Source organism: Bos mutus, chromosome 22 (assembly GCF_027580195.1).
Source record: "Bos mutus isolate GX-2022 chromosome 22, NWIPB_WYAK_1.1, whole genome shotgun sequence".
NCBI classification, from domain to species: domain Eukaryota; kingdom Metazoa; phylum Chordata; class Mammalia; order Artiodactyla; family Bovidae; genus Bos; species Bos mutus.
The window spans coordinates 32,929,678-32,956,079 of NC_091638.1; the positions used below are offsets into that span (position 1 = coordinate 32,929,678).

A 26,402-nucleotide genomic window follows, 5' to 3' on the forward strand; every position below is an offset into this window, starting at 1 on the left:
TTTGGCGTTATCTGAATCCTTCTTGAAAAATGTTTTCATTAAGAATAAAAGTCTTTTTAGGTGTGTGCATTAAAGGAGTATGTTGAATCTCAGTTATGGTGTTAAAAAGTGTTTTTTGTATTTTCGTGTGTTTTATGTTGGAAAAATTTTTGCCTTCTGTGTCCCATCAGCATTTTTCAAAAAGCATCCTTGCAAATTGTCTTATATCTGTATTAGTGAATGAATGAAAGTTGCTTAGTTGTGTCTGACTCTTTGTGACCCCATGGACTGTAGCCCACTTGGCTTCTCTATCTGTGTGGAATTATCCAGGCAAGAATACTGGGGTAGGAACCCATTCCTTTCTCCAGGGGATCTTCTCAACCTGGGGATCAAACCCGGGTCTCCTGCATTATAGGTGGATTCTTTACCATCTGAGCTACTAGGGAAGCCTGTATATATAAAGCCCATTCATTAAAAAGTAATTTATTTATTTTAATTGGAGGATAATTACTTTATAATATTGTGGTTGTTTTGCCATACATCAACATGAGTCAGCCATGGGTGCACATATGTCCCCCCTTATAGATTATTATATAATATTGGGTCTACTTCCCTGTACTATACACTAGGTTCTTCTTGGTTATATATTTTATACACAGTGGTGTGTTTTGCAAATAGTTTATCATCATCACAGAACATTGAAACTTAGGTCTGCATGCTGGCTTTTCCACTGCTCTGTGAACTTGGGCAGGTTGTGGAACTCTTGGGATTGGAGTATCTCCAATTTCATTTTCATCCCATGGTTGATGAGAGAGTGGAATTTTGCATCATGAGTGGTTTGGTACCCTCTGTCAACCTGGTCATGCCTTTGCTGCAGAGGAAACTTCTGCTTTAAGATTGTATTCTGTTAACTACTGTGTGGCTAATTAATAAGTGCAGAATTCTGTATTTCCTGCCCTCCCTCCATCCCCATCTGTTAGGACCCTTTACACATGTGGATGTGTTTGACTGTCTACCACTTGCCTGAAAACACGGTTGTTGTAAAAAAAAAAAAAATTTGCTTCTGAAAACCTGTATCATCTCAACATTAAAATGCTAATGGCTTCCTGTCTTTTTTGTATTTTAAATAGGTCTATGAAGTTAAGATAATTTTTTGGAACTGTTGAAATGGTTGGTCCTTGCTACCAATGGGAACTTGGAGTCACTCTGAAATCCATCCTGGAATAACTGTGTTTGACTGGAACCAAATTTTATGAAGTCTCCAAGGTAAAATGATTTTAGCACATACCTAGAGATGGTATCTTTATGAAGCATAAAGAATTTAGGCAGATGGAATATCTTAGAATTGATGACCCTTTATAAAAGCTTTATGTTGAATTTTTGGAAATATGGAGAATTTTTAAAAAATTAGCTCTGATCTTTGAAATTATTTCAGTTGATAAAGCAGTACTTTGGCTGTTCAACAGGGCCAAAGGTGATATGGTTAAGATAAACTAATTTTGTTTTACATTTGGACAAAAATGTTCAATGTAGGAGAAATTGAAGTATCACAGTAGGTATGAAAGTGAAAAGTGAAAGTGTTAGTCACTCATTTGTGTCCTATTCTTTGTGACCCCATGGACTGTAGCCCACCAGGCTCCTCTGTCTGTGGAATTCTCCAGCCAAGAAATGCTGGAATGGGTTGCCATACCCTTCTCAAGGGAATCTTCCCAACCCAGGGATCAAACCTGGGTCTCCTGCATTGCAGGCAGATTCTTTACTGTCTGAGGCACCACAGTAAGTGTAGTAAGTGAGATATCTTTTTACTTGGGCTCTGGATTATGGAATGAAATGAAGAATCATTGCTAAATAGCTGCCTGCCTAGCCATAGGCATTTCTCCAGGGAATCATAGCTGTTGTTAAAGTAGATACTTGTTCTAGGCAATACTTGTTCTCAAACTCACCCCAGACCCTGATACATAGAATTTTCCATGAAGAAGTCAGATCAGGGATGATCTCCCAAGATTTGGAATAGGGGCTCATGAGACTTTTGATTTGGGGTTTGTTGTTGGAATCCAACCAGGAGAACAGAAGCCATCCAGGAGCAGAAGGACAGGAAATTGAATTCAGGAAACTGATTACATGTGTGATGGGAGAGTCAGAGAGGTCAAGCAGAAGACACAAAGGCAGCCCATAGATGAGCAACAGCAGGCAATAGCTCCTGCCATCAGATGAGCAATAGCTCCTGCCATCCTGAGGCTGGTGGGACAGAGGAAGGCAGTCCTGCTGGCCAGTGGCCTTGGTGGGGAAGGGCCTTCCGTGGGAGCTGGAGCCATACTGGGCCCTTCTGGGGGAAACTGACACCATGGAGGAGAAATGGCCACTCCGTTGACCCTGCCAAGACAGAGAAGGTGGGGAAAAATACCATGGCCTTTCCCTTCCACTCTGCAGGCTCTAACCAATGTCTCCTATTGGTGAAAGCCAGGTAGGAGCCAGATCATTCAGGAGCCTGGGGAATGCAGTACAGAGGTGTCACCCAGTAGAAGTGAAAAGAATGGTGCTGAGGGCAGAGCAGGCCCAGGCTGGGCTAGGGTTTATATTTGAAGTCTCTTCCCATCACATTTTAATGAGCGTGCTGCCCTACCCAGCATCCCCTTCAGGAATGAAGGATTCATGCCCTCAACTATTGGAAGAATTGTAGAAGATGGCCTACAGCGTCTTTGAATTGTCCGCAATCCAAAGAGCCTCCTTGCCTGAGATGATTTTCCCTGATGTTCAGGTGTAAAGGCCTGACCTCTCACCACAGTTTGGGACCATGGAGAAGGGGCATCTCAGCTGTGTAGTTTGTTCAGTCACTCGTGTCTGACTCTTTGCAACCTCATGGACTGCAGCACGCCAGGCTTCCCTGTCCTTCACCATTTCCCGGAATTTGCTCAAACTTATGCTCATTAAGTCCGTGATGCCATCAAACCATCTCATCCTCTGTCTTCCCCTTCTCCTCCTGCCTTCAGTCTCACCCAGCATCAAGGTCTTTTCCAGTGAGTCAGTTCTTCGCATCAGGTGACCAGAGTATTCTGGAGCTTCAGCATCAGTCCTTCCATTGAATATTCAAGGTTGATTTCCTTTAGGATTGACTGGTTTGATCTGAGCTTTGGAACTTTCCAGAGGGTTATCTGAGGCCTTTTCCTCTTTTCTGTCTTTCCTTCTTCTTGTCCCTCCCCTTTCACAGGTGATACTCCCTAGAGCACTCCTTAAGTCATCCGCTGATTATTAATTTCTATCTTAGAGTTGACTTCCTAGGGTACCCAGCATTTGGGACTCAGATCATCTCAGACATAGTCTCCCAGTTTTGTTAACTCCATCCAGACAGGTTTAGGACTTGCGGTGACTGATAAACACATGGAAACCGAACTTCATTGGTAAATTAGGTGGGACAGATTATAGCTCATCTGATAGACTTCATCTGAATTTGGAGACTCTAAATCAGGTGGAACACTGTGGTTAGAGGCAGAGGAGCCAACCCATGAAGCAGGAAAAAGTGGAGGATAGAAGAGTGAAGAGGCCTTTGGAGACCTATTGTTTTAAACTGTTCAATTTGGCAGTGTTTATTACATGGCAGTAGAAAGCTAGTACTCCATTCATCTGATCCCTTAAAATTTTCCTTTTTTGGGCCACTGATTGCTACAAACCAGAAGTTAGGGTACCCGATCCAGTTTGCAAATGTGTTTTGTTTGATCTGCACTCTGTTTTTAAAACAAAACAAGTGGAACCCCTTGCTGACTCGAAGTGTGCAGACGGTGTATCAGAAAGCAGCTTCTCTTGAAAAGTCATTCCTGGCGTTCCCTTGGAGCAGCTGCCTCTAGACAGGACTCTACCTTCCTTACTACTCTCCAGTGCCTTGGGCCCAGCCAGCCTACACTTTTATTGGGAGATATTTGAAATTTAACCCCTGGGTAAGAGGGATAAGCCTTTGTAACAGTTAGATTAATAATGGATACTGGAGTTAACAACTGGAATTTTAAAATATGGGAGGGGGGACAGAGGACCTCATTCAAAAACTCAGCATATATAGAATTCTGAACCTCCATGCTTTCCCTGTTGAGTAATAAATTAATAATCAATTTTCTGAAGTGAAAATGTAATTACATACTAGCACCTCAAGCTCACATAGACTCACACATATTCTTTGCCACCTTTTGAGCTGATTCCAGGGTTTCTGCCCACTGTGCATGGAGGCTGAGGTGGGGAGACGGAGGACATGCTTTGCAAAATTAAGGTGCACGCAGGTCTTTCAAAGCAGAGGCACCTAGTGTTCCTGTCAGTTTCAAGTGCTTGGAATTTCCAAGGCCAAGGGCAAAATGATGTCAAGCTTTGAAGCTTGACATCAAAAGGGACTTGTCTCAAGTCCCTTTTGCCACCATGGTCTTCAAAGATAATCTTAGAATCTTGTATTACTGTGGTTGTTTCAGAGTCATACTGAATCTCAAACCAGTGGCAGTACAAGATCTTTCAACAAGATCTGTGTGACTACTTTGTGAGAGGCCAGTGCCTGCTCCTGGGAGTGTGGTGTGGCCACCGGGTCCCCAAGGCTGCACTTCCTCTTGAGCACAGAGTCAGGGTTCTGGTTGAGACCCCATGGGGTTGGCAGTCATGGGCTTGTTAGGCCCTTTCTTCAGGATTTCCTCAGAAGCTTTGCCTGTAGTGTTACTCAAACAGGAATCCACGGGCCATGTCTTTATCATCTGCCCATGGGTGTTTATACATCTTGTATATGAAAAGGGAGTTCCTTTGATCCTCTGTGGTGGATCTATTATCCCTGAAGCCAGGCAGAACCCAGTGTTACTGGAGTTTCAAATGCCCAGAGCTTGGACTTCCATTTGAAAAAGTTAATTAAAAAAAGAGCAAACTAAAGTTAATCTAGTGCTGCTGCTGCTGCTAAGTCGCTTCAGTCGTGTCCGACTCTGTGCGACCCCATAGACAGCCCACCAGGCTCCCCCATCCCTGGGATTCTCCAGGCAAGAACACTGGAGTGGGTTGCCATTTCCTTCTCCAGTGCATGAAAGAGAAAAGTGAAAGGGAAGTCGTTCAGTCGTGTCTGACTCTTCGCGACCCCATGGACTGCAGCCTACCAGGCGCAGAAAGTTAGGGAAGAAAGTAGAATGCATATTAGCTATTTTCTTTTTATTTACTTTTTTTTTTTGGAAAGGGAAGTGTTTTAGAATAGACCACACAGCCGCATTTGTAAACTGAATTGTCTTTGAGCAGCTGTTTGGATACTGTCCATTCATATGAAGTGAGGTATATTTTCCCAGTTTTTATTGAGATGTAATTGATTCATAACACTGTGTATGTTTGAGGTGTGCATTGTATTGATCCAATATGTTTATCAGCTGCAAAATGATTCCCACCATAGTATCAGCTACCACCTTCTTACTGTCGCAGTTACTGTTTCTTTCTTGTGATGAGAACATTTAAGATCTACCCTCTTAGAACGTTCAAGTATATGGGACAGTGTTATTAGATGAGCTGTAATCACCATGCTGAACATTAGATCCCCAAACTTGTTAATCACGTCACTGGGAGATTTGACCGTTGACTAAATTTCCCTCACCCTCAACCCTTGCTGACCACTGTGCTATGTAATCTGTTTCTCAGAATTTGTCTTTTTTAGGTTCTACATAAAAGTGAGATTATGTAGTATTTGTGTTGATCTGACTTATTTCACTTAGCAGCAATGCCCTCAAGGTCCATATGAAATTTTGTTTATGGCAAGATTTCCTTCATTCTCATTGCTGAATAATATTTCATCTTTATCCATGTATCTATTGATATCTGTATGACGTTGTTTATATATTTATCTCTAGTTGCCCATGTTCTCATCAGACTCTGAGATTGGATTAATCCACTATTCAGCCAGTATTCTAGGCCAAAGGGCATTAATATGCAGTCAGAGAAACCAGGGGAAAGTTCTCAGGCCTGGTGTGTGAATTTCTGTGGTTTCTTTCACATGCAGAAACCACATATCTTTTATTTGAATCCTGCTTAAAGTATGTTGCTTTTTAAATTTTGTGCTATAAAATAGTATATAACCCCCATGTTCTATCAGGGCCACTCAGGCTATGCTCTAGGGGTTCATAAATAGACTTCTCACTGAGGCATGTAGCTAACTTGAGAAACTTTTAATTATAAAAGGTGTGTATTGGAAACTGAGTGAATGCACAGTGCATGTAAGGTTCGCTTGGCCTCTGGTCTCTTTGGTGAGGTAGGGGTAAAGGTGCATCACCCAGCATCTTCCTCTGCTCTCCCCACTTTCTAAGGACGGTGTTTGCTCAGAGTCTCTCACCACCCATCCATCGCTGACCTGCATCCTGCTTTCTCTCCAGGATGAGAGCCTGTGCCAGATCCGTCTTGCTGTCTCACTGGCTCTTTCTGGCCTATGTGTTGATGGTGTGCTGTAAGCTCATGTCTGCCTCCAGCCAGCACCTCCGGGGACACACAGGTAAGCCCTTTAAACTCGTCATGCGCCACTGAGATCAACTAATAAAACTCTTTCAAACGTCAAAGCCCACATTTTAGGCACAGGTAATTGACAGGAGCCTTGACTGGTGTGTAAATAACCAGAGGAAGCATGAAATACAACAGGGTGAAGCAGTTTGATGGTTTGATGCTTAAAGAGATTTGTTCTAGATATCTTTTTAAGATTTCTCCAGGTTTTCCTTTTCCTGGGTACACGTCCATTCTTTGGAAGTGATTTTTCTCAAAGAATCCTGGAAACCCAGCAGTATTTTGTGCTATATATTCCAGCTTCCTTTGAAGGCAGAACATCTTTATTGATAAACTTGAATGAACACTGAAGGCAGTTTGCACATAATAGGGTTCTTCTAGGAAAAGATGGTGAATGATTTAAAAAGAAAAAAGAAAGGGAAAAAAAATGTCGTGGTAGCTTTTGCCCCAGGACCTAAAATAGAACGTGTTTGAAGTCTTAGAGAAGCACTCTGATACTTTCTAGTGAGACCCATGTCTGTCCTTCGCTTATTTCTAAAGATAGATCAAAATAATCAGTTAAGTATCTCTGTGTGTATTGTGTATTTGTCTTCACCTTTCCCTTTTACATCTACATTTAAAGTGATACAGATTTGAAAACTCCCCAGTGAATTGTGTTTTCCTGAATAATTGATATTTGTCAGCAAACTCGTTACTAAACAATTAATTTACTGTCTATGCTTCAGTAATCAGAGGTGTGGCAGTGCCAGGTATGCTCTGAGTTTTTAGTGAAAGAGTGAAGCTTGAACCCTAAACCGTGTATGTGTCAGAATTGTAAAGTCTGTGTCTAAGAAAGTGTGCTGGTCACATAGCCTTATTCTCAGATATACAGCAGGTCAAGGTTTCTCGTTAGTTATTCTGATAATTTAGGACTAAGACTTAACTTTAAGCTGAAGTTTTGAAACTCTCTCAGAATTCAGTTTTCCTTAAGCGACAGTTTCGAGAAGACAAGAAAAATAATGATTGCAATTTTAATAAATCAGTGTAAAATCGATACCATTTGACTGCTGTGAAAGTGCCCAGGGCTAGTTGGTTATTGTGCTGTGTATCTTTGGGTGAGCTCACTCTCAGGAATAGGGTATTTGAAGTCATCAGTCTAACCTGTTTAATACACATCTCTTTTCTTGGGTTGCAGGTAGAGAGTCAGTGTAGTTCAGAAGCAGAACATTTCAGTGGGGCAGGTTAGCACCAGCACATTCCAGACTTCTCAAAACTGGGTTTGAGATTGTGATCAATAGTGATTAAACCTGAGGGAAACAGGGGCCATGACTAACCCTTCAATTCTTCATCTTTGTTGGCAATCCTCATTCCATACCATAACCTTTTAAATTTGGAAAAGGTGAGACCATAGGGTGTCTGTGTGAAAGTGAAGGTGCAGTTCGATAATAAAATGTGTTATACGTGAGCAAAAAGAAAAAAAAAATCTGAATTAAATCTAAATTAAGATTAGAATTGTGAACACACGAGATGCAGTATCTTCCCTATAAGCCAAGACTCATCTGTAACAGGGACGGTAAGAAGTCTGAGCAAAGCCTTTGAAAGTTTTGCTCAAGAAATGAAATTTTCATCATGGATTTCTTTCAGTGATTTTATTTGGATTCTTGGTTTTTGGTTTCTTTTTGACTTTCGGGGGATTCTTCCTAATTTTGTTTTTGGAATTTAAGTACCTATCATCCCTCATCTTTTTAAATTAATTAATTTATTTTTAATTGGAGGATAATTGCTTTGCAGTGTTGTATTGGTTTCTACCACACATCAACACGAATCAGCCATAGGTACACATACGTCCCTTCCTTCTTGAACCTCCCTCCTACCTTCCACTCCATCCCACCCCTCTAGCTTGTCACAAAGCATCGAGTTGAGCTTCTTGTGTCATACAACAAATGACCACTGGCTATCTACTTTACATATGGTAGTGTATCTTTCCATGCTACACTCTCAATTCATGCACCTTCTCCTCCCCCCACCGTGCCACAAGTCTCCATGTCTGTGTCGCCTTGGCTGCCCTGCAATTAGGTTCATCGGTGCCGTCTTTCTAGATTCCATATGTACGTCTCACCCCTCATCTCAGTAGCCGTCAAAGCAGTCAGGATGGCTCCTGCCCACGGGGAGCTCTGTTCTCTCCCTGGGGCCGCAGGCTGTATATGAAGAACCATCTTTGCAGAAGTACAGGCGTGCTTTGTTTTTTTGCTCTTGGCTTCTGGCTTGCACTTTACTGCCTTTTTTTTTTTTTGAACAAATCAAATGTTTGTGGCAACCCTTCATCCAGTAGGTCTATCGGCTCCGTTTCTTCCCAACTGCATTTGCTCTCTTTGTGGGTCTGTGTCCTAGTTTGGTAATCCTTACCCTATTTCAAGCTTTTCCATTATTTATTTGTTATGGTCTGTCTGACCTGTGATCTTTGATGTGACCATTGCAAAAAGATTATGACTTGATGAAGGCTCAGATGATGGTTAACACTTACTAGACTACAGTAACGTAACTTTTATATGCAGAACCGAAAAACTCAACGTGTCTTGAGTTATCACGATATTCACTTTATTGAGGTGGTCTGGAAGCACACTGGCAAAGTCCCTGTGATCTGCCCATACCCTTTGTTTAACTGCAGTTGAAGGCTCCTGAACCCTACTGTGAAGTCTTATTCCCTCATGGGTTTCTTAAGCTGTGTCCTTGATGCCTGGAATATAATGGGTGCTAAATGAATATTTATTAATAGGCTGGTTTTGCCTATTTGTCACCATGGAATCAGTTATGTAATTTTCTGCTGGTGCTAAAATTCCAGACAGTAACAGGCAGGTGTGAAAAGATATCCTGTTAACTTTTTGTTGATTATTAGGGTTCTCCAGATAAACAGAACCAATAAGATATATATACACACACATAGTGTTGTTTAGTTGCTCAGTTGTGTCTGACTCTTTTGTGACCGCATGGACTGTAGCCTGCCAGGCTCCTCTGCCCATGGGATTTCCCAGGCAGGAATTCTGGAGTGGGTTGCCATTTCATTCTCCAGGGGATCTTCCCCACTCAGGGATCAAACCCACATCTCCTGTTTGGCAGCCAGATTCTTTTAGCACTGAATCACCAGGGAAACCCTGCATATGCATGGTGTACATTGCAGCCTTCCAAAGGCCTGTGGTCCAGGAGCACAGAGGGCAGGAGATAGTCAGTGTCCCAGCTCAGCAGTCAGGGAAAGAACAAATTCCACCTTCTGCTTTTTTCTTCTTTTCCTCAAGCACTTGGATGAGGCCCACCACAATGGGCCATCAGCTTCACTCAGCGCCCCAGTTCAAATGCTAACCTCTTCCAGGAACACCTTCACAGACATATTCAGGGGTCATGTTTTGGCAGATATCTAGGTGTCCCCTGGCCCACTCAAGTTGACAATTTCATGTATCTTTCTAGATAGTGTTTTATATAGTCATCTATATTTTCTATATTATTTTACAGATTTATGTATGTACGCACCTATCCTTCCAGAAAAAGGAATGTGTATACTAGTACGTGTGTATGCACAGATATCTCACTCTATACTTTGTTTTGTACCTTGATTTTTTTCCTATTTAACAATAGAGTTTAAGGGGGCTTCGTTTGAGTGCATGCAGATTTATATCCCACTCTGTTGTACAGATGTGCTCTCATTTATTTGATCACTCCCAGTTTTTGTGGACATTTACCTTGTTGTCTGTCGTATTTTCCAAATACATGTCCTGACTGCAGATGAATCTCTAGTAGTGGAATTGTTGAATTAAAGTGTACGTAGATGTATTAGTGGGGCTTCCCAGGTGGCGTTGTTGGTAAAAGAATCCACCTGCCAGTGCAGGAGATGCAGAAGACGCAGGTTTGATCGCTGGGTCAGGAAGATCCCTTGGAGGAAGGCATGGCAACCCACTCTAGTATTCTTACCTGGAGAATCCCACAGACAGAGGAGCCTGTCAGGATACATTCCATGGGGTTGCAAAGAGTTGGACACAACTAAACTTCTGAGCACACATACAGCAAATGTATTAGTGAGAGTGGGTTAATTCCTGTTACACATAGACCAAAGAAATATACATAATGGTTTAAACAAAAGAAGCTGTATTTCTTGCTCATGAGTGCTGTGTAGGTAACATGTCAACTGGCTGTCCTCTCCTGTGGCCTTTTTGGAACCACAGGGCATGGAAGCTATACTGTTCTCAGCCTGTGTCCTCGAAGGCTGTCCTGGAGCCATCTTCATTCCAGCCAGCTAGAAGGGGAATGGGTGGGGAGGGTACACCTCGGAGGTGATGATGAACTGGGTTAGAAGCTGGCAGTATCCCTTGACCTGTCTTCTCTTGCTATTGGCTACAGCTGAGTGCCCACGGCCACACCTTGCTGCAGGGGCTGCTGGGAAACATACCCTAGCTGGGGATCCAGGTCCGAGAGGAGATGATGGTTTTTGGTGAGTGTCCTGCATCCTCTGACAACCGTATTAAGATTTCAATAGTGCAGGGAGTTTCCTGGTGGTCCAGCAATTGAGTCTGAGCTTCCTCTGTAGGGGACACGGGGTCTATCCCTAGTCTGGGAACTAAGATCCAACATACTGTGCAGCGCAGCCAAAGAGAAAGAAAGATTTTAGTAGTGCCAAGCACGCTCCAAAACTTCTGAACTTAAACTTACAGCAGCAGTAGTAGTATAACTCCCTTTCCCTCACACCCTCATCAGCTCTGGGTACTATCAGGTCTTACTGATGTGTGAAAATGGTAATGAAAACTACTGTCAGATTGTTTTGACTTGCAGCTCTTTGACTACAGACTCTGTGCTGCGGGATTACTTGTTTTCCTTGGGCTATCCTATCCGTTATCTGTTTTTGTCTTGGCTGTATTGTTTACTTGTCGATTTGTGAGAGTTCTTTATAAATTGAGGACACCAAGTACCTGGACTATCATTTCCTTGTTTCTTTCTGCCTTTTCTTTGCCCATGGTTCTCGCGAGGCTGTGTGTTCTAGTTGGCTGTGTGTGTTTATGTGTATGAGAGAGAGAGATGAGGAGGGAAATGGCGAAGGGAGGCAGGTGTTGTAAATGTCTCTAATGACCTCACAGTGGCCACGTGGATTTTCTTCCCAGAATTGTGCTCACCTGATGACAAAGTCAAGGGTCAGACTTGAGAAATTCTGGTCAGGTCTTTGAGTGTATCTGAAACAGCCTGAGAGTGGGAGCAAGCTGTAGAGAGTTAACTGTAGAAGACAGTGTACTGTGTCCAAAAGGACTCCTGACACCGTCCCAAGAGCTTTGTGGTTTGTGCTGGCCAATTAAAGAAACTGTGGCCCTAGGAAACCCTAGTTGGAAGCTTACTGGATGCTTTTAATGGCTCAGATTAGAACCACTTGTAAAATAAACAAGGAGATATTTTCCAATCCCATCTTCACTCATCCGTCTAAGACAGAGCCAGAGGGGAAAAAGGTGGGACCCCATCCCTGATTTGGGCTGATCAGATCAGGTGTTAGGTGTGGGCTGAAGTTCACTTTAGTTCAAGTGTTAGAAAACAAAAATGCACCCAGTTTTCGCAGAACAGGGAGTGGGAAACTTTCTTTAAGGCATTGATCATCTTCCACTAGAGTACAGAGATAGTATCTTTAAGGAATTAGAAAACACAAACGGCCACCTTTGTTGTTTTTTAAAATTCCACCTGACACAGTGATTGAGTAGGAGACCTTGGGGTGGCGAAGAGGCAGACACGACTTAACTGAACAACAACAAAGGAGACCGTGTGGGCGTCTGTAGCCCCGAACCACAGAAGAGGTGCCTGGGGCCAGTTGGTAGGTTACATTCTTTTAAAAGGAAGCCAGAGTTAACTCTCTTATTTCTTCAAGGAGCAGTTTGTCCTTTCGTTCCCTGTCCCCCGACCTTTCCCCGCCACTGTACGTAGCATCATTTCCCCACAAGAGGGCAGCACGTGTAATGCTGTGGAAAGATGCTGACGATTTCACAGACTTCAGAGTCATTTGAAATTAACCATTTAGGGATGTTTGTGACAGTTTCATTCAAGGTTCACGTGATGAGTTTGGGACACAAAACATCCTACATCCTGGAGATTTATCCCCGGGTATATTTTGTTGTTGTTCAGTCACTCAGTCGTGTCTGTCTCTTTGCGACCCCATCGACTGTAGCATGCTAGGCTTCCCTGTCCTTTACGAACAAGCCTAAGAATGAATATTTAGACACTTTAAATTTCCCCTTTGAAGACAGAATCATAGCTGCTTTTCCCATATAGCTGAGAGAGTTGGAAACTTGGGTGCTGCTGGTTTACAGGTTCATTTTAATAGTCCCATTTCTCCAGACAGCTTTAAATATGAATGACTTTGGTCACATTTAATTCCTGCAGATGCCATGGTGCCTAGCTGCTGTTTAATATACTCCGTTTTGGTGTAAAGTCTCCTGTTTAATACATTGTGCCCAGGTGTTAAGGCCCCGAGAAACGAGCACAACTGAGAATGAGGCAGCAGAGCACAAGCAGATCTTCAGGAAAGCATAATCCTGGTTCTGCCACTTCTCAGCTGTGTGACCTTGTCCAAGTCACTTAACCTCTCTGAACTTGCTTCATTATCTGTAAAAATAGAATGATGTACTTGCCTACCTTACGGGATTATTGGACCTACTCAATAAAAAAGTAGGTGAAAGGATTAGTACATAGTAAACACTCAGTAAATGGTAGCTGTCTTCATGTTTAGAGGCATTTAGAATGAGCAGGAGTCTGGAAACTTTCAAGGAATAATTGGGGGCTCCGTATGGGTGGGAGATATAATCAGTGACATAATGTTTGAAGCTTTATCATGTACAAGAGAAAATGCTTGTTTTTCATTGTTCTAAAGAGCTGACTGTAATGAAGAGAATGTCTTTATGAAGACTGGTGTTTCACTCAACCTTAAGGAAAGAGGAAAGGAATTTCTAACAAGCAGGATTTCACCATGCTGGGGACAGAGCAACCCCAGGGCGTGCTGAGAGTCCTTTTACTTTCTAGGCTTCAGTCAGGTCTTCCGTAGAGGGAGGCACCTCACTGATGGGGAGCTGTGTCAAGAATTGTGACGGGTCTGAGGCTTAACCTTCCTTGCGAGGTCACAGGGCAGCCTGTCGGTTTCCTGGATGCTGGTGGAAGACAAGAGATCCTAGGCCAGAGGCAAGGGGTTTCTTCTTACTGCACAGCAAGTAGCAGGGGTTCAGGTTAGCTCCTGCTCTCCTTTCGTATTTGAGCTGGTTACAAAATCTCTTTGGGACTCAGTCTCTTCTGGAAAGTGGAGATAATAAACAGTAAAAGTCATCCTTAAGGAGTTGTAAAGAGGAGTCAGTTCCCGTCTGGAAAGTGCTAAGAATTGTGTTTGTGTTTTGAATGTTCAATAAATGTTGGTCATCTTTATTGAAAACTGCCTTCTCCTTATGAGGGCATTCCATTTTATAGAGGTTCTGTCATGTTTACATTTATGGAAGTTTAGATTTTCTGGTTTCTCTGTGATACAGGATGATTGCAGAATATGAATGTTGGACTTGGGTGCCTTGTATTGCTTTCAGCTTTGGTTAAATTGTTCGAAAAGTAACTACATCTAAATTTGGGCTCTTGTTTCTGTCCCCTATAACAGCTGAAATCTTATAGGAACCTTGCTGATGATTTTGATTGGAATGACTACTTTAGCCCTCATTTACTGTAAGATATTTCTTTCCAAGATAATACAGATAGTTTTGAAAAATAATTAGTCTGCATTGTCAGAGTTCTGACACGAGGGGGCAGGCAGGGCTTAGAAGAGCTAACAGCAAGAAGCAGTATTGTAGCCTGATGCAGATGTTGTCTAGCAGAAATAGGAGAGCCACGTATGTAATTTTAAATGTTCTATATAACCACATTTAAAAAGTAAAAAGAAACACGTGAAGCAGTAATATATTTTATTTAACCTAATACATCCAAATATGATTATTTCAACCTGTGGCCCAAGCCACATTCTAAGCACTCAGTAGCTACACGCAGCCAGAGGCCAGTGTAATCTGCTTAGTGCAGGGGAATGAACTGAGTCTTAGCATTACTTTCTGAAAGATTAGAGTTATGAGTTATTTGTATTTTCATGGGTCAATCCTAGGGCACAGTGTTTTATCTCCTTTTTGTTCACTTAACTTCTTTTTAAGTTTTTAGTTTTAGGTCTTTATTTTTTTCTTGAATGACTGCTTCTAAATTTAGGTTAAGTACCAGGTAAGTGGGGTGTGTAGCCTTCATAAAGTGTGGAAAAGATGGCTGCATTTCCTGATGAACTGCCTATATGATCATTCCTTGCAAGAGGGTATATTTTTTTAGGAAAAGAAAAATGGCAGGATAGAGTGTGTGTGTGTGTGTGTGAGTGTGAGTGAGTGAGTGAGTGAGTGAGTGAGTGATGGCTTCAGCCATTAAGTCTTAAAGTTAGTCCCTGGAAGTTAATTTTGACCAATAATGGGTATTTATCCACTGGAGTGAAGTCCAACAATATAGATTTAATATAGTTTCTTCTGTAACTGTTTTCATCTTCCTGCCCTGCCCCCAGCGAATGGTTACTTCTTTAACTGTATGGGTATATTTCTATGTAGACAACTCCACAGGAATATCCTCTATTTTATAAGCCAGAAAAGGACTCCGCAATGGCCCCAAAGCCCACGTTTTGGTAGTAAAGAGGGTATCCATGTGATGATGCTTACTTGATTTCTCTGGGGAGCTTTTACTTGAAAAAAAAAAAAACAAAACAAAAACAGAGAGGCTCCACCACAGCTATGTTATATCTGAATCTTGGACGGTGGAGCCCAGGCAACTATATTAGTTAATAGTTTCCTGGTGAGTATCAGAACCACTCATTCAGAAGAAAAAAAATCGGAAGTTTGACTCAAGCTCTTGTCATGCTACAGTTTGATCCCAGTGGTGATGAGTCTCCATTTCAGGCTCACTACACACAATCAGGCTTGAAGAGAGGTCTGTTTGCTCCCTGTAGCAATGACCTCCATCTCCACTTCTTTGGAAGGACTGTGAGAATATTTTGTCATTTTGTACTGGCATGACTGTTCCTGGATGCCAAGAGCTCGTAGCGTGAGGGATTCCGCTGACCTCCCTTGGACCCTTCATTATTTTTGTCCAGTTTTTGATGGGCTCATCTTAATCTCGGTGTTCATAAGAAAAAGGAACCAATTATGTGAGGTGTTAATATGTGACTTCTCATCTCAGCTGCAAGTTCAAGTCCCAGTGCCACAGACGAGGTCAGCTTGGCAAAATATCTGACAAATGAGCATGCTTCACACTGGTTTTTGTGGGGAGGAAGGGGTGTTTCACAGAGAGGGGAGTAAAGAATTTCAGGTCCTTAAATAAGCTTGTGAGCCCCCGCAGGTGGCAGAGCAGGCTTTTTTTTCCTGACGCATTTTTGTGCCTTTGAGGCAGAAGAGGCAACCCAAGGCCTTTGAAGAGTTCTCTGGGTAGTTAGGCAAAAGATTCTCTTTACCCTTGAGAAGAAAGCTCCTTTTTCTTTCTTCAAGCCATACCTTTGAACTTACCTAAACAAAGCCTACACTTTGGGGTTTAAAAAGCCCAAGATCTCATCTGAATGTTGGCTTTATCCAAGGAAACCAGAATCTTTTGTATAAAGAAAACAAAATCATTTGGTAAGAAGAATCAGGAGGGTAGAGATGGAAAGGGAAGAACAATGAGGTTTTATGTTTTTCTAGGTGTAACTTGAATGCTGGAAATAACTTGGCCCATATGGTGATAGTCATATTATTAAAAGGATGTTCAGAAACCTATTAAAACTTTAATTCACTCTGAGAAGAGAGTGTGTACAATAGTTAAAAACTTTCCCACTCCTTATGCTGTGGGCTGTCAGTGCATATGTCTTGGGGAAAGTCTGAAATCAGACAAAAACTACAGTCAATTTAAACTGGGCTGGGAGGGCCTGACTGGGTGGCTCAGTGCTTAAGAATCTGCCTGCAATGCAGGAGACGTGGGTTCAACCCACGTCAGGAAAATCCCCTGGAGGAGGAAATGGCACCCCACTCCAGTATTCTGGCCCGGAAAATCCCACAGAGGAGCCTGGAGAGCTATACTCCATGAGGTCACAAATAGTGGGACACGACTGAGCACACTCGCAGTGTGTTGTGGAACAGGTAGTGAGGGATTCAGAAAGGGAAAGAGGAGATAACTTTGTTTCAGGGAAAAGTAATACGGGCATGAAATAAAGTGAAAGAATGGCTCTACCAGTGGGGCATCTTTCTATAGTTTGTTACTGACTCTTGCGTAACTACTCGCTAAAAGGCTAGGGGTAAATACCAGCAATCCAGGCAATGTGTATGGCAGGGGAACGTGAACAGTTTGAACTTGGCACAAAGTTAAAGGTGTGTGCCTTCTGCCCTCAAGCCAAACGTAGTTCTAAGCTTTGCTGTTGGGAAAGCATTTGCAAGGCATGGTGGTCCAGGAAGTCATTTCTTTCAAGAGAACCATTGAAAGGCCTGGTTGGATTTGAGATACAGGCATGGATTTATTGCTGTTTGCTCTACCCGACCTTCCCCAGATGTCCTGTAGTCATCTAGCCGATTTCCAAAGTGCCAACCAGTGGAGACCAGTGACTTCAATTTGGAGAGATTCTATGTGTTTGAGCTATTACTAGTCAATCCTATTCAATAGGAAATATTGACTGTATATAAAGCAAGATAGTGGCAAGTAACACTGAATATTTTTCTAGTTAGTGGACGTCTAGAAATTTGAAACATCCACACAATGGCTAGCTCAGCATTTTAGTTGCCAGGCCTGTGTGTGTGTGTTTATGCTCCAGAAGAAAAATTACAGTGTTTGATCTCTCCAGGTGGGAGCCTGTCTCTTCTACTTGTGCTGATCTTGAGTTTGTTTCCGATGAGCCTGACTTGGTGACTCTTGGCTGTGTGACACGTCAGAACCTGGATTGTTTCTCTAAGTCACTGAAACCTTCAATTGAACCCTATTAATTTTAGAATTTGTGATGATCCTGAAATGATGGGGTTGACATTTACCCATGCTCTGTCTATGAAAGGAGATTTGCTAAGCAAATAAATAGTGTCAACAGTGGGAGCTGTTGAAGTTACCTTTAAAAAATACCAAGTGATTTGAAAGCATTTATTTAACAGGAAATCAAAATGCTTGTGCTTTGGCTCTGTGAAGCCCTAGCTGTGTGAGTTATTGAAAAACAGTATTCAGTCTCTCTGGCAATGGGACTGCACCCTCTATCTCAATGTTTTTTCATGAGGTTTAAATTAAATAGTGCAGAGTTGGGTATTACATTGAGAACTTAATGTATTTTTAAACAGCTTTATTGAGGTATAATTGACATGCAGTAAACTTTGTATAAGTGTGCAATTTGGTAACTTTTAGCATACATAATGTATAGGTATATATATGTACACACACACACCCACACACACACACCCATGAAAACAATCTTGATGATCAAAATAATGAATATACCCATTACCCCTGAAAGTTTTCTTGTGCCCCTTTGTAATCAATCCCTCTTGCCCCTACCTGTACCATTGCCAGGCAACCACTGATCTGTTTTGCCATTATAGATGAGTTTTCATTGCCTGAAATCGTGTTGAAGTAAAACCATACAGGATCTATTCTTTTTTTGCTTGATTTCTTCTTCATAGTTGCTGTGTGGTTTATCTGGGGTGTCATATGCATCAGTAGCTCATTTCTTTTCTTCATTTTTATTGGAGTATAGTTGCTTTACAATACTGTGTTTCTTCCTGCTGTACAGCAAAGTGAATCACCTATACATACATACATACAAACATACATACATACATACATATATATATATATATATATATATCCCCTCTATTTTGGATTTCCTTTCCATGTAGGTCACTACAGAGCATTAAAAAAATCATTTTGTTTATTTATTTTTGGCTGTGCTGGGTCTTGCTCTGCAGGCTTTTGTCTAGCTGCAGTGAGTGGGGTTTTTTCTCTAGTTGCAGTGCAGGGTTTCTCACTGTGGTGGCTTCTCTTGTTAGGGAGCAAGGGCTGTAGGGCACATGGGCTTCAGCAGTTGGGGCTCCTGGGCTCTAGCGCAGAGGCTCAATAGTTATGGCACATGGGCTTAGTTGCTTCATGGCACGTGGGATCTTCTGGGATCGGGGATCGAACCTGTGTCTCCTGCATTGGCAGGTGGATTCTTTACCACTGAGCCACCAGGGAAGCCCACTGTAGAGCTGAGTAGAGTTCCCTGAGCTATACAGTAGGTTCTCATTAGTTATCTATTTCATACATAGGAGTGTATTTACGTCAATCCTCATCTCCCAATTCATCGCATCCCTGTTTCCCCTGTTGGTGTCCATACGTTTGTCCTTGAATAGCTCATCTTATTGCTGAATAGTAGCCCATCCTGTGTCACACACTGTTTATCCATTCACCTGTTGGTGGACATTTGAGGGTGTTTCCAGTTTTGACTATTACAAGTAGGGGTGTTAGGAACATTTCTTACAAGTGCTTACATGAACATATGCTTTTATTTCTCCTAAGGAAGTTCCTAGGGAACAGAATGGCTGGTTCATATGGTAGATGTATGATTGACTTTTCAAGAAACTGTCAAACTGTTCTCCGGTGTGGTTGTACCAGCTCACACTCCTCCCAGCAGAGTAAGAGAGTCTTAGTTCCTTCACATTCTTGTCAGCACTTGGCATGGTCTGTATTTTTAATTTTAGCCCATTTACTAGGTGAGTAGTGATATCACATGATGGTTTTAATTTGCATTTCCCTTATGACCAGTGACATTGTGCATCTTTTTGTTTGCTTTTCTGTATATCTGTGAAGTGTATATTCAAATCATTTGCCCATTTTTTAGAAAGTTGGGTTATTGTCTTAATATTGAATTTTGAGAACTCTTTACATATTCTCAATACAATTCCTTCATCAGATAAGTGAATTGCAAATATTTCCCCTGAGTCTGTTCATTCTCATAACAGTGCCTTTTGAAAAGCAGTTTTTTGTTTTGATGAGATTCCATTTACCAGTTTGTTCTTTTAGCTACCATGCTTTTGATATCTTTTCCTTCTAACTCAAGGTCACAAAGCTTGCTTTCTATGAAATAGTTTAATTTTAGTCTTGATGTTTAGGTCTGTGATTCATTTCTGTAGATGATGTACTTGAATGCATTTTGAGTAGGTAAGAAAATACTGCTCATTATAAATTCTCCTCCTGTTACCTAGGTGAAGTTGCTGAGAGTACTTGAACATAATCATAGATTTCTTTTCAAAAAACTTAGGCATTTTAGTAAGCCAGACTGATAGTCCCACACTAGTTAGTCTGAATTAGTGAGTTAAAATAACGATGTCAAATAATGTAAACAGTACAGCTCTACAGAAAAGGATATTTTAAACAGCTCTTCTTCCAGACTTGGGCAGTAACCAGTCATATAGACCGTGACAAGTTTAATCTCTTGGCCTCAGCTTCTGCAGCTGTTAAACACAGAAGTTAGATGATCTTTGCTGTTCACAGTATGTAGCTCTGTTTACTAGAGGTGGGTCGGATTCTTATGGGTCTTTATGTTCATCCTAGTACCAGTGACTGACTAGGTTGAATAGATGTCCCTCAACTGTGTGCAGCTCATTTTTCAAGCATGCATTGATAGCCTCTGATGGAAAAAAATAGAAATTGACTTAAAAGGGCTTTGACTTCCTATTAATGCTATGTCAGGTCTACATTTTCATAATCAAAGACTTAGCAGCAGTGCAACCACTGTCTGATTGGAAATACATTGTAAACTTTATTCTTACTAGGAGAATGTACTGGCTCAGCTAGTAAAGAATCCTCCTGCATTGTGGGAGAGCTGGGTTCGATCCCTGGGTTGGGCAGATCCCCTGGAGAAGGGAAAGGCTACCCACTCCAGTATTCTGGCCTGGAGAATACCATGGACTGTATGGTCCACGGGGTTGCAAAGACTTGGATGTGACTGAGCGACTTTCACTTTTCAGAATAGTCTTACTCATTTTAGCTGGGAAACCTGTGTCTAAATGATCTTCTGCTGAGGATTTTTCAAACTTGGAGGTGTAATGAGACTCTGAGGCACTACTCGTTCATCATTTGTGGCTAGTGGGTTTCAGCTGAGATGCCGGTTTGTTCTGGTGGTTCCAGGTGGGTAAACGTCTCGACTCTCCTGCCTGGCCCGTGACAGTGTTCCTCACCTGCTCCATCCACACCACTGCTGGCTCAGAAAGTGGCCTGTGTGGTAGCTAGAGTGATATATGTATCTTCATAGCTCAGGCTCAAGAGTGGAGTTAGAACTTCTCTCTGTGGGCATCCTATAACATGTGCCAGCTTGGAAGCCCCCAGGAACATGTTAATAAACAGGTCAGTTAGGGTGAAATGAAGCATCCTTGTAGGGACTGTTGTGTGAACTGTATGTTGCTTTCTGCTTATTTTTAGTAATTGTTTCATGTCTATGGCCTTTCCTGGTGGCTCAGTGGTAAAGAACTCACCTGCCAATGTAGGAGACACAGGTTTGATCCCTGAGTCGGGAAGATCCCTTGGAGAAGGAAATGGCAACTCACTGCAGTATTCTTGCCTGGAGAATTCCATGGACAGAGGAGCCTGGCGGGCCACAGTCCAAGGGGTGACAAAGAGTCAGGCGCAACTGAGCAGCAGCAGCACGTGTCTGTACACGCATACACGTCATACTTGGTATTTGCAAACCGCGTGGGCTCTTAACTTAGAGTATTTTGATATAACTGATTTCTTTGCCCTCTTGTGAGTTTTATTTCACGCATTAACAATATTCTGAGAGGAAGTTTGTAGAGTCACCATGACACAAAAAAGATGAGGGATTTCTGCAAGCATTGGGAACTGCATCTTAGCCTCCCCGCCCTTCACAAGCCTGCTAAGTGGGTGAGGGCGGCAGGGAGCACAGGCGTCTTGTAGCCTCCTCAGAGAACTCTTCTCCCCACCAGGGAAGTGACTCGCTGGTCACGTGGGAAGCTGCTCTATCATGATGTCCGGTGTCCAGAGAGGTGAGTTTCCCCTCGGGCCAGTGGGGAGAGGAAACAGCAGCAGGCGGAAGTGAAATCAGTTGCACCATCTGGCAGAGTTGGGACATGGAGCTTATGTGTGACTAGTTCTGGGGGAGCATCAGTAAAGTTGTCATCGTACCAGTCCCCTCCCTACATCCCCGCATCAGGTATCCAGTATTGAATCTCCATTCCTGACATCTGTCATGTCGGTCTGCATTTCTAGCAGGGGGGCAGAGATCAGATGACAGGTCATAGATGGCTTAGTTTGCTGATGAGTCCTTGTGACCCTTTTCAAATCATTTGGTAGCATTTCAACGGGCTCCGAAAATCTCCCATCCTTTATGTCTCAGCACAGAAAGAATTTAGCGAGAGACAAAGTGATAGATAAGAAGTGATTTACTAGAATAGGATGCTTGGGATGCTTACAAGCCAGGAAGGTGAGAAGGTGCCATGCCCCATGAGCTTAGTGGGCTACAGTTTTACAATCAAAGGAAAAGTGGGGAGGAGGGAAAGACTGCCTTCTTCCTCATTGTTGAATGGACGTCACACTTCCATCATCAGTTCTTTGACCGGTTTGGGCAGGAGAGTTTTCTTGTGTTTATATCGTCTAGCCAGGACTGTCATGACACTTTGGAAAAATTAATTCAGGTCTCTCTGTTCAGTGAGGGCATTTCACTTTGAAATGTCGCCTTTCCATAAAGCATTCCTTCTCAAGTGCAGAAAGCATGTCCTAGGAATCAACTTACTGAGCTCACTGGGCAGGACATGGGTCCCATGCTACCATTGGTTTATTGTTTAGGGGCGTGTCTCATGCTTTTGCTTTTGAATTTTGTTGCTAAGCAAGCCTGCCTGGTTTTGTGGTTACGGGAACGTGAACGTGAAGTCGCCCAGTTGTGTCCGACTCTTTGCGACCCCATGGACTGTAGCCTACCAGGCTCTTCTGTCCATGGGATTTTCCAGGCAATAGTACTGGAGTGGATTGCCATTTCCTTCTCCAAGGGATCTTCCCAACCCAGGGAGCGAACCCGGGTCTCCCGCATCGTAGACAGATGCTTTAACGTGTTTCCTTGAGTAATCATTAACTTATCAACTATTGTTAACCATTAAGATGTTAAACGGTTAACATCTTAACTATTTAAGATAACATACCTTTTTATAATTTATAGTGCCCTCGTGGGATGAAGTATTTAACCCTTTGTCCCTTTACTCCTTTCCTGTCCCTTTCTCTTAGTGGAGAGAGGAGGAAGTGAGTGCTGGAACATCTCTAGGGCTGTGGGGTCCCCTCTGAGTCGGTGGAGCTGGGCTGAGGGGAGGCGGGCGCCCTCTTCTCCTTGGTGAGTTCCAGCACGTGCCCTGCACAGGTGTACATGACTTTGCGGCCTTTATCGTTGTGTATGAGCATGATTTGTGTGTGTCTCCCTTTCTAGGCAAGAGTTCCAGCAGGGTAGACACAGGGGTCTTACTTTTGTTTCACAAGGTACCTGACGCACTGATTAAAATCTTAACAGCGTGAGTGAATATTGAATGCAACAGGATACTTTCTATCCGAAAGTAAAATTTCGCAAGGCCTGTCATCCTAGCTTTCTGGGATTCAAGTGGGAGAGATTTTTCATGAGTTAGTTCCTGAGACTGAATGAAGAACACACCAAGATTCCAAGTGCTGTGGGATATTTCATCGTGAATGCCCATCATAGGTGAATTCTTCATTCGCTTAGTCAGACAGTTAGATTGTTCTTGCTCTCCACCATCCCCCAAACAGAAACAAAACAAACAACAATGAAATTCAGTGCACTGGTGATAATCCATGTGAATGTCCCTGTCTGGAGCGGTTCTGGAATTTTGGGGATATACAGATGGGTGGGAGGAATTACTGGATAGCCAGGGAAGAGGGTGCATACATAATATGACAGAATACTCACAGATGGGCTGGCCACAGCAGCCACTCTCCTTTGCAGTCCCTGAAGCTGCGTTTGAGATATATTCTTTGAAAGGAAGGAATTTGAAGGCAAAGATTGTAGACAATAATATCTGTGCCTCGCTTGATGAGTTTCAGGGTTTTAGCCCATTGATTAGTATATATGATTAAAATTTTGTGTCAGGGACCTAAGTGCTACGTAAGTACTCTAGGACTTAAAGTATTCTTTCCAATCATAGGATTCAAGTGTTCTACATAAATATTTGTTGTTGTTGCTAAGTTGTGACTCTTTGAGACCCCATGAACTGTAGCCCACCAGTCTCCTCTGTCCATGGGATTTCCCAGGCAAGAATACTGGAGCAGATTACTATTTCCTCCTCCAGGGAATCCTTCTCACCCAGGGATCTAAAACCCATGTGTCCTGCATTCGCTGGTGGATTCTTTACCACTGAGCCACCAGGGATGCCCAGATACGTATTAGGCATTCAATTTTAATTATGTAGTATTGTAAGAAAATCTGGTGCTAGGAATACTTGAAAGGTAGTTTTTGGCTACTGGTGATTGAAATAGTTCAGTCGCTCAGTCGTGTCCGACTCCTTGTAACCCCGTGGACTGCAGCATGCCAGGCCCCTGTCCATCACCAACTGCCAGAGCTTACTCAAACTCATGTCCATTGAGTCAGTGATACCATCCAGCCATCTCATCCTCTGTCGTCCCCTTCTCCTCTCACTTTCAACCTTTCCCAGCTCAGAGTCTTTTCAAATGAGTTAGTTCTTCGCATCAGGTGGCCAAAGTATTAGAGTTTCAGCTTCAACATCAGTCCTTCCAATGAATATTCAGGACTGATTTCCCTTAGGATGGACTGATTGGATCTCCTTGCAGTCCAAGGGACTCTTAAGAGTCTTCTCCAACACCACAGTTCAAAAGCATCAATTCTTTGGCACTCAGCTTTCTTTGTAGTCCAATTCTCACATCTATACATGACTACTGGAATAACCATAGTTTTGACTAGATAGACCTTTGTCGGCAAAGTAATGTCTCTGCTTTTTAATATGCTGTCTAGATTGGCCAAAAGTTTTCTTCCAAGGAGCAAGCATCTTTTAATTTCATGGCTGCAGTCACCATCTGCAGTGATTTTGGAGCTCCCCAAAATAAAGTCTGTCACTACTTCCATTGTTTCCCCATCTATTTGCCCTGAAGCGATGGGACCGGATGCGTTGATCTTAGTTTTCTGAATGTTGAGTTTTAAGGCAACTTTTTCACTCTCCTCTTTCACTTTCATCAAGAGGCTCGTTAGTTCTTCTTCATTTTCTGCCATAGGGTGGTGTCATCTGTATATCTGAGGTTATTGATATTTCTCCTGGCAATCTTGATTCCAGCTTGTGCTTCATCCAGCCTGGCATCTTGCATGATGTACTCTGCATATAAGTTACATAAGCAGGGTGACAATATACAGCCTTGACCTACTCCTTTCCCAATTTGGAACCAGTCTGTTGTCCCAAGTTCATTTCTAACTGTTCCTTCTTGACCTGCATACAGATTTCTCAGGAGGCAGGTCAGGTGGTCTGGTATTCCTGTCTCTTTAAGAATTTTCCACAGTCTGTTGTGATCCACACAGTCAAAGGCTTTGGTGTAGTCAGTAAAGCAGAAATAGATGTTTTTTCTGGAACTCTCTTGCTTTTTCCATGATCCAGCAGATGTTGGCAATTTGGTCTCTGGTTCCTCTGCCTTTTCTAAACCCAGCTTGAACATCTGGAAGTTCGTGGTTCACATACTGTTGAAGCCTGGCTTGGAGAATTTTGAGCATTACTTTGCTAGCGTATGAGTAGAATTGTGTGGTAGTTTGAACATTCTTTGGCATTGCCTTTCTTTGGGGTTGGAATGAAAACTGACCTTTTCCACTCCTGTGGTCACTGCTGTGTATTCCAGCTTTGCTGGCATATTGAGTGCAGCACTTTCACAGCATCATCTTTTAGGATTTAAAATAGCTCAACTGGAATTCCATCACCTCCACTAGCTTTGTTCATAGTGATACTTCCTAAGGCCCACTTGACTTCGCATTTCAGGATGTCTGGCTCTAGATGAGTGATCACAGCATTGTGGTTATCTCGGTCATGATCTTTTTTGTATAGTTCTTCTGTGTAATCTTGCTGCTGCTTCTGAATATCTTCTGCTTCTGTTAGGTCCATCCATTTCTGTCCTTTATTGTGCTCATCTTTGCATGAAATGTTCCCTTGATATCTCTAATTTTCTTGAAGAGATCTCTAGTCTTTCCCATTCTACCTTTTGTTAGAGTCGTAAGAGTCCTCGCTGGTGGTTAAGCTCTTGGCAAAGCCATGTGCTGGGCTGACTTGGTGTATGTAGCTTTCACTGTACGGATGCAGCGTGATGCAGGGTTGATGCATGGTTGGGAAGTTCTCTGCCTAAATCGTTCCCATTATTTCCCAAGTTTCAGCCCATTAACTAACTTGGTCAAAAGGCCAGGAAGAGAAATGGCATTCTCGAAATATTATTAGTATTTGCGGTGAATGCTAACTACTGTACATTTACAGCCGATTAAGTTTTGCTTTCTGTTTTATTATACAGTATGACAGGGATTTTGAGACTGAATTCTGTTAAATAATAAATAGAACCAGCAAGGTCACTTTCTACCTCACCAAAGGTAAACTTTGCAGCAGGAAGACATGAATGAAGAAACAGGTCGAGCTAAACATCTCAGGGGGATGGGGTGGGGTAGGCAGGGATTTGAGATTTTCAGAATCAAAGAGAATCCAACAGATGCTGGGGACTTCCCAGTGGTCCAGTGGCTAAGACTCTGTACTCCAAAGGCACAGGGCCAAGGTTTGATCCCTGATCAGGGAACTAGATCCCAAATGCTGCAACTCATACCTGGCATAGTCAAATAAATATTTAAACATAAAAGAATTTTCTGTAACTGGGAAGAATACTAAAGAACAAGAAAAAAATCGATCAAATGGATGCCAAATAAACACCTGCGATGA

The 26,402-nt window shown here is 42.5% G+C and overlaps 1 protein-coding gene across 1 annotated transcript in view; it reads left to right on the forward strand.

Annotated features, from left to right (window-relative positions):
• Positions 1 to 1,107: 1,107 nt before the first annotated feature.
• The window catches only part of TAFA4 (TAFA chemokine like family member 4), a 125,319-nt gene continuing 100,024 nt past the window's right edge, over positions 1,108 to 26,402 (forward strand). Inside the window, exons 1-2 of the mRNA XM_070358949.1 lie at positions 1,108 to 1,245; positions 6,342 to 6,457. Of these exons, the coding sequence (XP_070215050.1) occupies positions 1,232 to 1,245; positions 6,342 to 6,457 (130 nt within the window). The 5' untranslated portion in view covers positions 1,108 to 1,231. The remainder of the gene's footprint in view (positions 1,246 to 6,341; positions 6,458 to 26,402) is intronic.